The sequence below is a fragment of the Alternaria infectoria genome (assembly GCF_024043175.1).
Source record: "Alternaria infectoria strain BMP 0036 chromosome Unknown scaffold_19, whole genome shotgun sequence".
In the NCBI taxonomy this organism is placed as follows: domain Eukaryota; kingdom Fungi; phylum Ascomycota; class Dothideomycetes; order Pleosporales; family Pleosporaceae; genus Alternaria; species Alternaria infectoria.
The window spans coordinates 226,005-242,281 of record NW_026250708.1 but is presented as its reverse complement, the minus strand read 5'-3'; the positions used below and the strand labels follow the sequence as shown (position 1 = coordinate 242,281).

General features: G+C 53.0%; 6 protein-coding genes and 1 non-coding gene across 7 annotated transcripts; 6 read left to right on the top strand and 1 right to left on the bottom strand.

Annotated features, from left to right (window-relative positions):
- Window positions 1-234: 234 nt before the first annotated feature.
- On the top strand, window positions 235-1,722 carry J4E92_008839 (uncharacterized protein; the record flags this gene model as incomplete). Its single annotated transcript, XM_051500189.1, has 1 exon — window positions 235-1,722. The coding sequence occupies one exon, from the start codon at window positions 235-237 to the stop codon at window positions 1,720-1,722; it is 1,488 nt and encodes a 495-aa protein (XP_051349577.1).
- Window positions 1,723-2,378: 656 nt separating this feature from the next.
- J4E92_008838 (uncharacterized protein) lies at window positions 2,379-3,782 on the top strand (the record flags this gene model as incomplete). Its single annotated transcript, XM_051500188.1, has 1 exon — window positions 2,379-3,782. One exon carries the CDS (start codon window positions 2,379-2,381, stop codon window positions 3,780-3,782), a length of 1,404 nt encoding a protein of 467 aa, XP_051349576.1.
- Window positions 3,783-6,148: 2,366 nt separating this feature from the next.
- Window positions 6,149-7,039, top strand: J4E92_008837 (uncharacterized protein; the record flags this gene model as incomplete). Its single annotated transcript, XM_051500187.1, has 3 exons — window positions 6,149-6,512; window positions 6,591-6,832; window positions 6,890-7,039. The coding sequence occupies 3 exons, from the start codon at window positions 6,149-6,151 to the stop codon at window positions 7,037-7,039; spliced, it is 756 nt and encodes a 251-aa protein (XP_051349575.1).
- A 1,479-nt stretch (window positions 7,040-8,518) lies between these two features.
- Window positions 8,519-8,610, top strand: J4E92_008836. Its single transcript has one exon. It is a non-coding gene; the product is annotated as a tRNA-Glu (tRNA).
- Window positions 8,611-8,858: 248 nt separating this feature from the next.
- On the top strand, window positions 8,859-10,719 carry J4E92_008835 (uncharacterized protein; the record flags this gene model as incomplete). The annotated part of the gene is made up of 3 exons (XM_051500186.1): window positions 8,859-9,048; window positions 9,097-10,046; window positions 10,093-10,719. The coding sequence occupies 3 exons, from the start codon at window positions 8,859-8,861 to the stop codon at window positions 10,717-10,719; spliced, it is 1,767 nt and encodes a 588-aa protein (XP_051349574.1).
- Window positions 10,720-11,118: 399 nt separating this feature from the next.
- J4E92_008834 (uncharacterized protein) lies at window positions 11,119-12,741 on the top strand (the record flags this gene model as incomplete). The annotated part of the gene is made up of 2 exons (XM_051500185.1): window positions 11,119-11,199; window positions 11,254-12,741. The coding sequence occupies 2 exons, from the start codon at window positions 11,119-11,121 to the stop codon at window positions 12,739-12,741; spliced, it is 1,569 nt and encodes a 522-aa protein (XP_051349573.1).
- A 554-nt stretch (window positions 12,742-13,295) lies between these two features.
- On the bottom strand, window positions 13,296-15,196 carry J4E92_008833 (uncharacterized protein; the record flags this gene model as incomplete). Its single annotated transcript, XM_051500184.1, has 3 exons — window positions 13,296-14,242; window positions 14,299-14,912; window positions 14,967-15,196. The coding sequence occupies 3 exons, from the start codon at window positions 15,194-15,196 to the stop codon at window positions 13,296-13,298; spliced, it is 1,791 nt and encodes a 596-aa protein (XP_051349572.1).
- Between the last annotated feature and the right edge of the window lie 1,081 nt (window positions 15,197-16,277).

Here is a 16,277-nt window from a genome sequence, read left to right as displayed (position 1 = left end):
TCTCACCGGTCCCACGGTACGTCACAGACAGTCGATATCACGCGCCGCCGTCTTCCCGATTCCGACGACTGGACCTGTGACCTACACTTCTACTGCTACTTTTGGGGTACCGGGCAAACTAGCTCGTCAGCAGGCGCCAAACACCAAAAAGTCGCGAGTGCCCTCCAGCTTCCGACTTGACCACGACTCCACCCCACCGTTATTTTTGAAAAATTCATATTTGCATTTTCCAAGATGCAGGAAGTACCGCACGCCCACGGGCTCACGACGGGCAACCCTGAGCCACAATACGCCTCCAACGGCGTCAACACTGGCGTTCCCGCGCGGCACTACGCTGCTGCACCGCCGACCTACCGTCTGGACGACCTTTCGTCTGAGGGAAAGAAGAGCGACCCCGAGCTCATGATGCCCGTCGACAAGACTGCCACCGTCCAGGAGGGATCGGAAAAGTTCCACCGCCTCGGCTGGAAGCAACTCACAGTCTGCCTGATTGTCGAAGCTATTGCGCTTGGTTCTCTCAGTATTCCTAGCGCGTTCGCAACCCTCGGAATGGTTCCCGGTGTCATCATGTGCGTCGGTCTTGGACTCGTTGCAATCTACACATCCTACGTTGTCGGTCAGGTCAAGATGCGCTACCCGCATGTCAACCACTACTCGGATGCCGTCGAAATCATCTGGGGTAAATTCGGAAAGGAACTCACTGGTGTCATGTTCGCACTCTTCCTCATCTTGCTGGTTGGATCGCACGCGCTTACCGGAACAATCGCCTTTATCAACATCATCGGAAACTACACCACATGCGCGCTCGTATGGGGTGTAGTATCCATGATCATCTTGCTGGTTCTTGCTCTGCCACCCACGTTCCACGACTTCGCTTTCCTGGGCTACATCGACTTTATTAGTATCATCGCCGCCATCTTGCTCACGATCATCGCAACTGGTATTCAGGCGCACGATGCTCCTGGCGGATTGAGCGCAGTCAACTGGTCCGCGTGGCCTCAACCCGGAACTTCGTTCTACGAGGCTTTCCTGGCGACCACCAACATCATCTTCGCCTACTCCTTCGCCGTCTGCCAATTCTCTTTCATGTCGGAGATGCACACCCCCAAGGACTACGTCAAGTCCATCTGGGCCCTTGGTCTGATTGAGATCTTCATCTACACCATGACCGGTGCTCTCATCTACGCTTTCGTTGGCCAGGAGGTCAAGTCGCCCGCTCTTCTCTCCGCCGGTAACACCGTCTCCCGCATCGCCTTCGGTATCGCGCTCCCCGTCATCTTCATCTCCGGATCCATCAACGGCACCGTCGTCTGCCGCTACATCATGGACCGCATCTTCCCCACCTCGCCCATCCGCTTCGTCAAGGACGTCAAGGGCTGGGGTGTCTGGGTCGGACTCATCACCGTTGTCACAGTCATCGGCTGGATCATCGCCGAGGCCATTCCCTTCTTCAATGCCCTCCTCGGTCTCATCTCCTCCCTCTTCATCTCCGGATTCACATTCTACTGGCCCGCACTCTTCTGGTTCCAGCTCGTCAAGGAGGGCAAGTGGAATGCAAACGCCAAGAACATCTCCTTGAGCATCCTCAACTCCATTGTCTTCGTCATTGGACTTGTCGTTCTCGGTGCTGGTACCTACGCGTCCGTCGAGGACATCATCACACAGTACAACTCCGGTGCTGTACGAAGTCCCTTCACGTGCTCTGCTCAGTCTTACGCATAGTTGGGTGACGAGAACATGTATATATACCAAGAAGCCCTTGTATAGGCGCTTCGCTTATTACGACTTATGAGTCTAGCATCAGCATAGCGATGTCAAATCAAATTTCACATATTCAATCATCTTTTCTCATGTCCACAGTGTTTGCATCTCATCGATGCTATCCGGAAATGGATCCGCTCCACCTGCGCCGCGCCATCCCACACTGGGAAAACACTGAACATCTCCCTCCCAGAAGTCTACATTGCCTTCAAATATGGTGATGTATACAGCAAGCCACCTCAAGTCTTTCCTTCTCCTGTCGAGGCGGCGCCGATATTTTGTTAACCATGGCTAATAATGTGCGGAGTAGATCAGTGGGAAATACACTATCTACAAAAGACATCACAAGTAGTGAATCACTGAGAAGAATGATGCGCGCGCTTTTCCTTTCACTCCACTATACAAACAGCGCTCCTTTGTGTTTTCACTCCAAGGCTTTCACGGTAGTGTTTGTGCACTAGTACGAATAGAGACTAGTGCCGCGGATGACGCAGCCCAGACGTGCTGCTGCGCACCTGCTCAGGTGATAAACTTTGGTACGTATACCTAGGAACCGCTCACCTCCGGAATACGCAACAGTCATTTCACTCACGGCCACGGTCGCAACCATTCATACTATGGAGGACATAACATCTACGCTCTCTACACTTCGCCTTGCGTCCAACCTCACACACGCAACCGACGATATCATGCCGAAAAGACAACGCGATAGTGACGACGAATCTGCTCGGAATGACGGCGTTGGGCCGAAGAGACAACACGGGAGTGAAGTCATTACACCTGAACCGCAGCCTTCCGACCTCATCGCCGCTCTCCATGAGTTCATACAAGAAGAGCGCAGGTCCAACTTCTCGTTCTTGTCACAGCACAGTCACTGTCACAAGCATCAGAACGAGCTACTCGTAGTATCTCAGGCCAATGCCGAAGATATCGAAGCAGTACGTGCTATCGCTCGGCACGATACAAGTGTCCATAGTGACTGGTATACCTTCACCGAGCCGCTGAGGTCGGACGGCTACACCCGTACCGTTGTGATCGATACCCCATCCGCGAAATGTGTTGCTGAAGACATGATCATCACCGAGTTTGGCAGGATCAGGAAAACCAAGCGCGACGCAGCTGCATGGATCCGCGATACGTACTGCACTGCCGAAGACGATATGTGGGCGATGAGGCTCCCGGAATCGCAATACGAGGAGCAGCGCTTGTGGTGGGAAGGTACAGGGCAAGCTTTCCGGCTGCTGGACTTACCTCTAGAGATGCGCGAAGCCATCTACCTACACGTCATCGGGCCAGTCGTTGTTCCGGACGTCGTTACACAGCCTGGTGGCGCGGAGAAGCTTGTGCTTGGATATGGACTGTCGTACGACAATCCCGAGCGCGTAGGGCGCAATCGAGATCCCAATATCCAGCGTCCTAATATGGAGATCATGCGCGTCAGTCGCCAGGTAAAGGATGAAGCCACCCAAGTCGCCAACCGCGATACTGTGAAGCGATTCACCACAATTCGCACGCGTGGGGACGGCATCGGGCCCGCCGCGTCACCTGAAAAGATCTGGCGCCAACTCAGGCGGATAGTAATTCCTGGTAACTTCCTGAAGAAGCTTCAGATTGAGATGACTGCGACAGAATTCTTGGCATTCGGGGGCATTTGTCCTCAACTTGGACAACCGCTTCAGAGGGGCGTTGTTCCAATTAATGTCATTTCTATGGCTGGGTTAGGAAACCTCGACATCATCGATTTTCGCTTCATTGGTCCTGAACATGAGCTTGCGAACTGCCCTTGGAGACCGCTTCATCCATGCCAAAAGAAGTGGATTGACATATTTTTCATCACCGCCTGGAATGGTCTTGTCGCTCTCAGAAATACAAAAGGAACCAAGTACACAATGAGCGGTTGCATCAAAGATTCTACCAGGAATTACTGGACGGGGCTACTGAACGACAAGCGCAATAACCATACTGCCACTATACATAGTCTCGAACAGGGTCTTCAGACCACCATAACGAACAGTAAGTAGCGCTACAAAGGCATGTGGAATACGTACTAACTGACAATTAGATACCTCGCTCGCATGCGAATGCTCCAACCCATGTGTAGGCGGGCCGCGCTTGTTCCGCGTCCAGCCACACGAGATGAGGTTGATCGAGGGTATACAGACGGAGCTAGATAAGGCGTATTGGGATTACGAGGACTGAGGCGGGTTGTATTTGACCTGGGGTTGCCGCATACCGAGGAGGACTCACAGCCCATGAGTAGAGGATTGGCATCGATGAGCATGTGTAATGCGTAGATACCTATCGCATTTCTCCTCATATCAATGCATGTGTTGTGTTGCGCGCGTTCTCGTTGGCGACTGGTTGCCGGACAAGAGCCCACTGAAGGTGGTGATGAACTACGTCATGATCTAGCCTCTAGTTGGTTAGCCAGCGGAACCGATCACGTGCCGTCCGAGAAGCCGCGGCCCTCGACGCGAACACCTCCGCATGACTTCCGACGCGTCCTCTGCTCGTCTTTCAAAGGCTAAACTTGCGACCCAATATACACCTCGACGCCGACATATCACAATTTCGTCGCGTTATTCGACGCGCAAAAACAATGCAGTCGCACTGCATCGGATTCGTTTTCATCGGCGCGCGCCGCACGAGGCTGCCCTGCACTTATACGCTGTGCCACGAGATGGATTCACATTGTTGTTCGAAGGCATGTCCACACCAGAGAGTGGTTCAGTCGTGATCGGGGCTGTGCGCAAGTCAATTGCACGCTCAGCAATCTATGGTGATGCCGTGAGAAGTACCCAGCTCACGAGATGCGGCGCAGCAAGTGTGCAACTTACATCTTCTAGCTTGGGCGGACCTGCTCTGCGGTAGCTTGGTCTCGAAGCAGGAAGTCACTGCTTTCTGCGATCTCTCCAATCTCTCGGAGGATCTCTTCTAGGCTCGCCCGAACACCTTACCTTCTCAGCCTTGACGATGTGAGCGATAGCCTGGGCAATCTCTTCTATGCTTTCGCGGCTTTATTTACGGCATCTTCCAAGCTTGCCTCGTCGTAATTCAGCTTTCGGTATGCGACGCTGGTCTCCTTCAGAATGCTCGCATCGTTGCCCTGGCACATGCCAGTCAACGTTGGAGATGACGGAGCACTCAAAAAGGCACAGCGTAAAGCTCAGGAAAGGATACAGCGCTCACTTCCTCTAACTTGTTTGCAATGGTATGTTATATCCAGATTTCAGACGCGCCGAGGATCAACAAGCTCCACGTTGCAGCCTTGAGAAAGAGCTTAGCCTTCCTGGTTTAGTGCGGCGAGCAAACATGCTGCGGCGCAGCGTACGAAAGAGCTAGATAATGGTGTCCGGTTCGAGCACATGTGTGTTCGTCTCTTCGGCGAGACTTGCGTGTCATTCACCTTCTTCGGGCTGGGCTGGATTTGTTCACGAGAGCTTTCCGCACCGCGCAGATCTCTTCGCGGTACCGCCGAAGCCATGAGGTAGAGGGGATGCTGCTTCACAGGCTCGGGGAGAGTGGCAACTGTCGGTGCATCACAGGGCTTGGGAGGGCTGATCACATCCGTAGCTCAGACGTCCTTCTACACACTGTGGATGTAGAACGTGATCATCACTTTAGCTCCACAGCGCTTGCGATGTCAAAGGGGAAGCTAGAGCACGATCCCTCACCCATTCCTCAGCAGCGCTAGTATGCTCTCGCTATCCCCTCATTCGATCACACCATCTGATAGGGCAACCCGGGATCCAATAGTCCAATTCGCCCACAACGTTGACGCCGCCGATGCATGCATGCTTCTCGACCTTCCTCTACATGGCACCCATTGGTCTTTCGGTCCGCATCTGTAGCACCTCCGTTCCCAAAACCAGGTTTATCAAGTCCGGTCTCGATCCTTGAATCGTGGTTCGTCCCGCGCGTGCAGCATGCGAGCTATATTGGTGGACCCTGACTGCTAATGATTGGACCGGCTGATGTCGTGCATGACTATGGCTTACACTGGCTTTCAGAACTTCCTCTTCGATGGAAAGATGGTATCCGGTGGGCATATAATCCTGCAGTGGCTTGCGGACTTCAGCGAGAGTTAAGGAAGTGTTGATGAGTATGGTTGGTCGCTGGTTCATGGAAGGATCTACGCGTGTCTGCGATGTCGGGTTGTGGGTCATACGCCGTAACGACTAGTAGAAGACAGGTAAACGGAAGGGCGGAGCATCCAAATGTGACAAGTTGTTGCGAAGAGGAGTGGTCGCTTGTAGGATGTGGAGGCGACATCGTAAGAGATGGACGATCAGAGCACCTAGAAAAGTACATAAGACACCCGCACCTGCTTCATATCCAACTCATCTATCAGCAACTCACCACAGCTCCGACTAATCCATCGCTCAGCATGTTGTTCTCCACTGCCGCTCTTCTTCTCCTCTCTTCAACTGCGCTCGCCGCACCCGCTATCCTCCTACCCCGCGCCGCTCAGTGTGGCCAATACCAATCTCAGTCCTCCGGCCCATACACTCTCTACACCAATGGATGGGGCTTCTCCTCCGGAACCGGATCTCAGTGTTCTCAAATCGATAGCTATAGCAGCACAGCTGGGCTAGCCTGGTCAACAACATGGTCATGGTCTGGCACTCCCAACCAAGTCAAGAGCTACACGAACGTCGAAACAGGCTTCACCAAGAAGCAAATCGGCACTTATACAAGTATGCCGACGACTTGGAAGTGGAGTTATACTGGAACCGATTTGCGGGTTAATGGTATGTTACTTCCGCCCTGTCTCGTGCACTCTCTTCGTCTCGGGGATATGTAGGCTAACCTTGATATGATAACTGCAGTGGCGTACGACACCTTCCTCGGCGCATCAGCCAGCGGTACCAACCTCTTCGAAGTCATGGTCTGGCTAGGTGTCTACGGCGGCGTATCACCCTTGTCCGCGAACGGATACCCCTTCACACCCATCGCCACCGTCACTATCGGCGGTCAGATCTTCGACCTCGCATACGGTCTCAACGGTTCTGTCAAGGTATACAGTTTTGTTGCTCGTGGAGGTCGGGCGACGAACTTCAGCGCCGACTTGGTACGTTGCATGGGTCTACTTTGTGGTGATGATAAAGAAACTAATATGTTGATGCAGAATCTTTTCTTCCAGTACTTGTTGGCGAACTACGGGAGCAATGGTTTCACGAGTAGTTTGTACTTGCAGGTTGTGCAGGCGGGCACGGAGGTCTTCACTGGTAGCAACGCGAAGATGACTACGACGGCGTACTCTATCGCTATCAACTAAGCAATGAAGTTTCGCGCACCTCGTAGCACGTTACAGGACTAGCCCGAAAGCACTGTCTCAGTCGTTGACCTTGAGCAGGGGTTATCGGGATGTACTAGGCAAAGGAAGAAACGGGCAACGCGGATGTTATCACTCTCTGGGCCCTATCCCATCCAATCTGTTTATTGCTATCTATGTTTTCGACATTATAGTTTGCGGAACGACCGCATCACAAAACGAGTCTAGCCATTGAACTGATATGAGTTATGCAAATCCATTCGAATAGCTGGTGTTTGTAACTGTATACATGTGATCTGTGACGAGATTCATGATGAAAACGAAGCGTTCAAATCTTCGATCGACGTCAGCAAAGGTTCCCAAAACTTTAGGAACTCTTTGAAGCTTTCATATGATACCAAGCTCTTCGCGAACGACCAAGATTCCATGTACGTAGCGCAATCTAGATTGGCGTGATCCTCGGTGCTCTTGTCGCTCATCTTGACATCATCGCTGTCTTCGTCCACAGAAAGAGAACGGACGAAGAGAGCATACGAGGTCGAGGCGCTCAAGAAAAGGCCGAGCTGTTCCAAGCATTCCAGAAGGAAGAGGCGAGGCGAAGCGGCATGCTAGAATCCCATATCGTCTCACCATCAGGCTATACAACCTCTATGGGGCATCTGCATCTACATTACCCCACCTTCACCACAAAGGCTCCCCACGACGGTCAAACGCTGGATTTCATGTTGCGGCACGATACATCGCGGGAACACAGGTATGCACCACACGGGTGGCTCGAATTGATGTCGGAGTTTGCCGTTTGCAGTATACATACTATTGAACATTAGCAAATGCATAGTTTCTAAGGCAATGTATACTTCTATCGTTGAAAATTTTCTCACACAATGCGACATGAGTTACTCCGACCCTTGGTGTGGGCAGATTATCGACCTATGGTACCTAAGAACGCGTGCTATTCTTCGTTGAAGTGGGGTGGCACCAGGTGTCGCAATAATCCGTTGCAGAGTGTTGGATGCGGCGTGGTGCGCGACCCCGCAATGAATAATTGCGACATCTGATGGTGATGCTGGGTTCTACATAATCGCGGGCGGAACGCTGAAGTTTGCTAAGCCCTCCGACGAAACCTGCAGGCACCGAGCCTCCGGCGAACGCCACTTCAACCGACAATCGTTGGAGTCAGCCGAAAGAAGGCTGCGCAACATGTTGCTCGTATTGTGTGCCATATACGGAACTCCACCTAAAGGACTGTCTGATCTGACTGTCTCTTGTGGCATGATGAATGGTTGTATGCCAGCCGGCGACGGTGTTTGTGGACCTACGTCTAAGACACTGGGACATTAGCTCGCTAGTGCAGCTAGCGCATGCCAAGGTGAACCTGTCTGTGAGTGGGCACATAGCCCCATTGGAGTTGGAGGCTCAAAACTGCTCTGTGGGCTCACAATTACATCATAGGATAACATGCTCACCAACACTCCATCAAAGTCCGGTATGGTGTATCGGCTAGCATCCGTCGCTTTCATGAGTCAATTGTGTCAGCTTCCGACGAGAGCCGGGTTCGATTCCCGGTACCGGAAGAAAACGATCTTTTTGCGATTCTTTTTGTCCTGCTCTTTTTGCCCATCGCTTAGACTTACGCTGTTCCACTATAGTAGTCTGCACTCTTTTTTTGGTAACATGTTGAGATGTGTTGTGAAGCTTGAGACGGACGCTGAGGCCGTGTAATGATGCTATCGCCTGCCACGTGAAAGCGCGCTTCGACGCGGGCGCGTCCGACCTTGCAGCGACTCCCCCACACTAGCACCTCAGCACAACTATCGCGTCCATGGCGAAACTCGCAACGCCAGCTTCTGGCTCCAAGACGCTGAACCCTTCCGCACATACCAATGGACATGCGCGATCCGCTGCACTCGAAGCTGTGAGCGCACGACCACGGCACAAGCAGCGCCGACCTACCAAGCAAGCGTCTTACGAGCTCACCAACCATGCCAAAGCCTACCTCGAGGGCGGTCAATGTATGCGACACCACTAGCAACGCGTGACCAAGCTTACACTGACTCCAGACGCCAGCGGCTATGACTTCCTCTATAGCCTCCTCGCCGCGGGCACAAGCGTATCGAGACCCGCGCAGCCATACATAGGCTTCCTCGCACCGCCGGCATACATCGCCTTCGCCTCTTCCATGGTCGCCGACCCCAGATTCACCACCAAAGCGCAATCGCGGGACGCCGCTAAAGGCTCCAATGCCGCGCTGCGATATCTACAATGCGTGCACACGACGATAGACGACCCCGCATACCCAACGATAAGGAAAGCCTTCATGTTTCCAAGAGAACGCAACAGGAGAAGCGCGCCTAGCTACAGGGCTAGTGCAAGTCTGTCACCCCAGCTGAGCAGCGACATCAAGCGAATAGCGGGCGAGGCTGCCAACGAGAAGAGTCTGTGGTATCGCGCAGACGACTTCTGGCATGCGGTGGGGTGGGCATTCAACTGCGCGATAAAGCATAAGAAACGGTGGAACCGATGGAAACCGTGGCTGAGGGTCATGCTCGACTTCCTCGAAGCCGATTGGGATGTCTGCGTCAAGCAAAGCAACCAAGAGGGAGCGAGCGACGAGACAACCCTCCAGCAGAGTCTCCTCTGGCACTACATAACCGGCGACGAGACAGCAATGAATCGCGCAAAGAGGCGCCGGATCATCAGAGCTGTACTCGCAACGGCGACACCCGACTCGCTCAAAGACTACCCGGAAGTCTGGGAGAGGGAGACAGCAGAGCCGAGACGTAAACGAAATGAAGACCAGCCAGTGGGTGAGGTTGACTTCGAGACTGGGGAGTTGGCGGATTATGGTAGCGACGAAGATATGCAGGACGCATCGGACGACGGCGGGGATGAGAGTGGCGACGACACGTCTTCGCAAACGAGCGATACAGGGATCAGGAACGTACACGACGCCATAGAGCGCCTTGGCGGACAGGACGCGATCAAGCTGCGGCAGCGTCTCATAGCACTCGTAGGTACCTTTTTGGTCGGAGTCGACGACAACTAACAACAAACAGCTCGCCCAAGTGGCCGTAGAGCTACCGGAACTCTTCACCCGGATATACGACCTCTGCGACAACATCTTGGAAGAGTTCAGTCAGGTCCCGACCATGACCTTTCAGGTGCTTTTGTCTACGATGAAGCTACCCGACGACATTCGAGTCGCCTTCACCGCGAACCTTCTACATGGTATGATAGCTAGCAAGCCACCGAGCTTCTTTCTCCGAGACCCTCTTCAACAGGATTTCGAAAAGACTCTTCTTCCACTAAAAGGAACAACGCAAAGCTTTGCAGCAAACACCAAGATCTCACTCATACTGGAACAGTTGTTCATGCACATGATGAAGAACAATGCTCTTGCCCCTAATCCAGCTCTTCGCAAGGCTATGGAGGCTGGTATCCAAGCGCGACGTAGTGTATATGGTACGGGTAAAGGCAAGAGAGGCAACGCTGAGGAAGAAGAGCAAGCGAAGAAGCTGCTACAGGAAAGCTCGGACAGGCTGTTGGGATTGCTTGAGGTATTGGAGATGGCTCATGGTAAAACTCCGCAGTCGACAAGAGTGAAGGAATCCGCACTGCTCTCTTTTGGCTCGGGTTCGTCGCTTTCTCCTGCGCCTGATAGCGAGACCGAGCCTGAAGACTGAAGAGGAAATTAATGGTATTTCCCCAGGAATCTCGAGGCCGCTTGCTATTAACCAAGAAGCAGCAAACTGGACGACACTGAGGTTTGGGCACTCAGTCCCGCCTCGTTTGCGCTACCACGTTTTCGATACCCAAACAACCACACAATGAAATACTGGCGTATTCGTTTTCAACCGCGCCGCAACAACATTTAATTACGAGCTTTCATCTCCCTCGGTACCCCGTGCACGGTCGCACTGGCCCCATGTCTGTCTTTATTTCGTCGGATATGCAAAACTAACAATTTACTGACACCCATTGGTACACTCGTTTGCGGAGCACGGCCCCCACCTGCTTTACTTTCGGTACCAGCTTCTCGACAAGTACACCAATACCCGTACAATCCACCGAGCAAAGCCGCAATGGCTCCTAAACCTCCGCCCAAGTCCAGACCCACGCAGATCGCTGCGATGAAGGAACGAAGAACATTGCGCACTCTGATCGTACGCTAGCTTGAGGATCATGCGTAAAAGTGGCTATGCTGACAGCGAGTCTAGACCGACACTATTACCGAGATTGAGACGTACATCAAGGACCAGCAACAAAAGAGTCTGAGGTTCAGGTTGAACTCGATAGGACTGCGAGTCGAGCGCTCAACAGCTTCCACGTCATCATCGACTCCCATACGACTCATCCAACCTGGGGCAGAGGATATACTACTCGGTGTACGGAGACAGTCTTTGAAGTCTACACTGCTCGCGGAGCAAACACCACACCCGCAGATCAATCAAGAAGACGAGTGGCTCACGTTGCAAGAATGGTTGACTCGATGCTATGGAATTGCCTCTCATCTGGAAGATGAACCTGACGATTCAAAGAAAGAGTCTCTAAAGCACGCAGTGGCAGCGTGCATCCGTCATCGGCACCGCACCGACTTCGAATTCTGGAAAAAGACGGCCAATGTTAACGTATGTTTGAACCTATTAGAGCAGGACATATCCTCATATAGCAAGCATGACCTTACAGACCACCCTCTGGGGGGCCCTTCCAGGAAAAAAGCCGACCGCCACGAGTCAGAGTCCGCAGAGCCTCCAAGACTTACTCATGAAATCGCTCTGGAGATTGATGTACACCCCCGTTGGATACCGTTTCTCACTTGGATGGCCGAAGATCTTGAGTCACTCAACCCCGCTCCTCTTACAATGGCCGACTGGTGGAAGTCCAACGGCCAAGCTTTCCAGTTCCTCGACCTTCCCGAAGAACTCCGATACCTCGTATACGATCAAGCCATCGGCCCCTACATATGTTTATCGCTGAGCAAGGGCGACTCCGACGGAAACCAGCAAGTCAGATTGTCGCGCCCCAAGCGCCGCTGCATAGACACACATCGCTTTGGGAAAGTGACTGTTGACGAAAGCGAATACCAAGTTCATCCCAACACACTTGCTCTCACCTGTCAGCAAATCTGCCACGAAGTCAAAAAGGCCACATGGGAGCGCACGACCGCATTGCTGAACGGGTATCATCATCCTTCTATATGTCCCACTTATCCTCACGTTTTCATCCCCTACCATGCTATGCGTCGTATCGAGCTCAACCTCTCCACGTCAGATTACTTCCGCTTCCTTGGCCTAAAGTGCGAACGCCATCAGGGTTTCGTCGAATTGGACAACGAGATGACCCCCGCAATCGCCCAACTGCGCGAGATACCGACGCTCTTCCATCTGCATCTCCACTTCACCACCCGTCCGCCTATACGGATTGGTCCTGGTAATACGTGGAGGTCATTGGACCCTTGGCTTAATATCGCAGGAAACAGGGGTACCAAAGTAGTCTCGTGTCAGAAAGTCTTCGTTCACTGGTTCTTCACACTCGCGTGGGCGGACATCAGACATATACCCCGAGTCACGTTCTCTGGTCATGTCAAGAGACGGATACGAATGATGTGGGAGTTCAACTTTGCTCTTAGCACTCTAGACAAACGGAGTGATTCCAAGGCTGGATCAATCGCACGGATACAGGCTACGCCGTGGCAAAGACTGTAGGTAACCCACCCTGAAAAATGGTGTTGACGTTGCTAACGACTCACGTAGGCCCCCGGTATGCAAGTGCGAAATACCTTGCGATTGGTGGAACGTCCGGGGCCCGTATCTTGAGGGCCAGGATCCGAATTTTCAGCCTGGTGCTAAGGATGTTTATGATTACGACTTCGATCCTGAGGAATTCGATCGATTCGATTGCATGGACTGGGATCATCCGCGACCGTCATATTGGCGTTGTCAATAGGTATCGGAGGGAGGTGCGGCTTCAGCGTATGTACACACTCAGGTTATGCATCTTGCGCAACGCTCATTTGTTAGCATGCTTTGGAGGGACACAAGCAGAGCTCAATGGGATGATTAGCGCTCATTCATTCCAATACACCACATGTGGAGCAGCGAAGAAGATCAGGATGCGTGAGAAGCATGAAGATATAAACGATAGTATTATATTACATCACCATGGCGATGTGGGTATATAGAGTAATGAGCCTGCCAATGAGAACACGCTCCTTGCAGCCGACTGCGCTGAGCACATCATACAGCGAACAATGTACCGCTCAGAAGACGTTACCCTTGGTCTGCTTGCCGTTCTCCTCCTCAAGCTTCTTGACGTTGATGTTCTTCCAAATGTAGATGCTAGCCAAGCACAGCGGTACAAAGCACGCACCAGTGATGACCATCTTGCGTTGCACATCGGCATAAGCACCAACAACGGCATCGCGCTCTGGCGTACCATCGAGGAACGATTGCTGCAAGGTGATGTTTCCGAAAATCGCCCTGTACTCGGGCTTGCTTTCCTCGGGCAGACGCATGAGTAGCTGTCCAGGGAGGATGTTGTTCCACATTCCACCGGCGATGGCATATCCGATGGATGAACCGAAGCTGCCAAAGAGACCCCAAACGGCGTTGACGACGGCGATTTCTTGGTGAGTGACGGGAACCATGACGGCGAGCTGGGCGCAGGTTGCGAAGAAAGCCGTACCGAGACCGACGAGTACTTGAGTGAAGGCAAGAACACCGGGGTTGGTGGAAGGGTTTCGGAAGGGGATCAGGAGAGCAGTACCGAGGAGAACGATGGGTACACCAGTGTAGGCCGTCCACTTGAAGTTACCGGATTTGTGGATCCACCATGCGATGAGCGGACTGAATGTCGACGAGGTAAGCGAGAAAGCGTTGAGGATATATCCAGCGTGGGGAATGCTTTGCCTGTGTACGACGAGCAAGTAGGAGTAGAAGTATCCGTTCCAGCAGAAGACGGACAGGAACATGACGCAGTAGAGCAGGCAGGATCCAATGATGGTACCGTTCTTGAGGTATTTCCAGGGCAAGAACTGGACGGGCGCAAACTTGGCTTCCCAGATGTAGAAGACGGGGAAGAGGCAGAGTCCGAGGACGATGCAGGCGATGATATACGGGGTGTTCCAGCCTTGGGGCGCGTAGGCGACGAGACTGAAAGGCAGAACAAAGAGACTCCACGCGCACATGATGAGGACGATGCCAAGGACTGGATCGCGCGTTAGTAGCTATACGGGTAAATCTTGAGATGAGTGTGTAGCTTACTGTCGAATTGTACGGCGTAGTACCACAGCGATTGGAGGAAGTTACGATCCGACTTTACGTTCTTGACGAGACCAGCCTTCCTGGCCTTGCGGTACATGAACATCATGAGCACCAACGCGGGAGCGCAGCAACCGACGAAGATGATGATGAATGCACCGAAAGCCCATCGCCAGCTGTTCTGGTAGTAGAACATGTCGGCGATCACGGGTGCGGCGAAAGTGCTTGCGATACGAGGAGTTCCGTTGAGGGTAAAGATGATCATGCGGTTCGTCAGGCTGGTGCAATCCGCGGCCATGATGTCGGCAACGAATAAAACACCAATGTGACCAGCCCAGTAGAGGACATGACCGGCGATGTACGTCTGGACGTTGGTGCAGGCGGCTTTCATAGCCATACCGGCGACGACGACGAGCAGCATGAAGAAGAAACCCTCCACGCGACCAAATATATCGATGACCTTGGCAATGACGAGAGGAAGACAGCCACCGAGCGCAGTTGCCATTACGCTTCCGACGTTCAGGAGACCGTGTGTACCGAATGCCGAAGTGATGAAGGGGTTGAGCGCGGCGTCAATGCCATTCTGCAGGAAAGCGACGAATTCGATAAGGTAAATGCTACATGAGCAGGTCAGTCTTTGAATCTCGCGGTTTGAATGATATTAGACATACAAGACCAGCATCGTAATCAAGGTCTTCGTGCTCCAAATCTCAGTGATAGCGCGCACCCGCTGAACACCGTTCTGGAAGGTTTCCGATTCGACAGACTTGGTCTCTCCATCGCTGCCAGTCTCGTGGGCATTGAAAGCCTGGTCGCCATTCTTCTCCATGTCGATATCTCTTGAGGGACGACCAAAGCCCTCTACAGGTCGCACGGCGTCAGTCGCAGCCAGGTTCGACATGGCAAAACAAGGATGCCGGAAAAGTGCCGGGCAAGGCAGGGTATGAAATTGGGATGCAGGTGAGCGACGATCGTAAGACAGGCAGCGCTGCCATACTTAAGTATACCCTCGGCCCACTCTCCGAAGACCGGACAGGGAATGTCAGCGCAGTTACAGCGTCTGAAAAATTTGCCATGTGTATCCCACCCGGTGGCTTGGGATCATCTCCCACCGTCCAGGTATCTCGTATGCCCAGAGAGCATTAGGCGCGGCTAGATGATCAGATAAGTGCTAGATGATCAGATAAGATCCAATCTCGCTGTGAGCTGATTGCTGGCTCCTCTTGGCTGTGCCGCAACTCTGCATTGCCAAGGTCTTGGCCCGGAGTGTCAGTGGCGGATGGAGCTCCCGGCTCATCGAAACGAGCAGTGTGCGCCGAAGCTTCAATTCCGTGCGGGACCAACCTGAGGGTCTCGCCTTGTGGATGGAACCGTACGAGGAAGAGCATCCTCGTTGAGCAAGCGCGTCGTGGTTGCATGATCCAGTTTCGCGCCGTTCCTGGCGTCTTCTAGCTGGTGGCACTAGCAGTCAGCGTGGGAACTCCATTGTGAAGAGGCCCGACTGTTCACGAGCATGAGAAGAAACTTCTTCGCGCCCAAATCTTTGTTTGTGGCTGTTTTAATGGAGACATGTGGCTTTGGTAGTGCTGTTGCTGGATCATGAGGTGGATGTTGTTGGGAAAGAGCTCATCCCCAATTGCACGCGAACTGCCCCTCATGACAGCTGGGTAGCGGCGCTAGCCGGTCTTGCTGGTCACGATGACATCTAATCTTATCAGATCATCGCATCTAGCTCGGCTGAAGCGGCCATTCGACAGGAACTGGCCACCTTCCGCGTTAGACGGTGGGGCATGGAATGAAGAGTCGGGTCCTGCAGGGTCGTGAGGGGCCGTTGTGGTATTGGAGACGCAGCCACTATCACCAAGGCCCCACTGTCTCCTGGTCGCCACGATGTTCTTTCGCTTCCCTCTCCTAATCTTTCGTGGCGTCCGAGAATGCGCTGAAATTGGTACAGTCTGGAAGAAGTGTTTTCCTTCAAAACT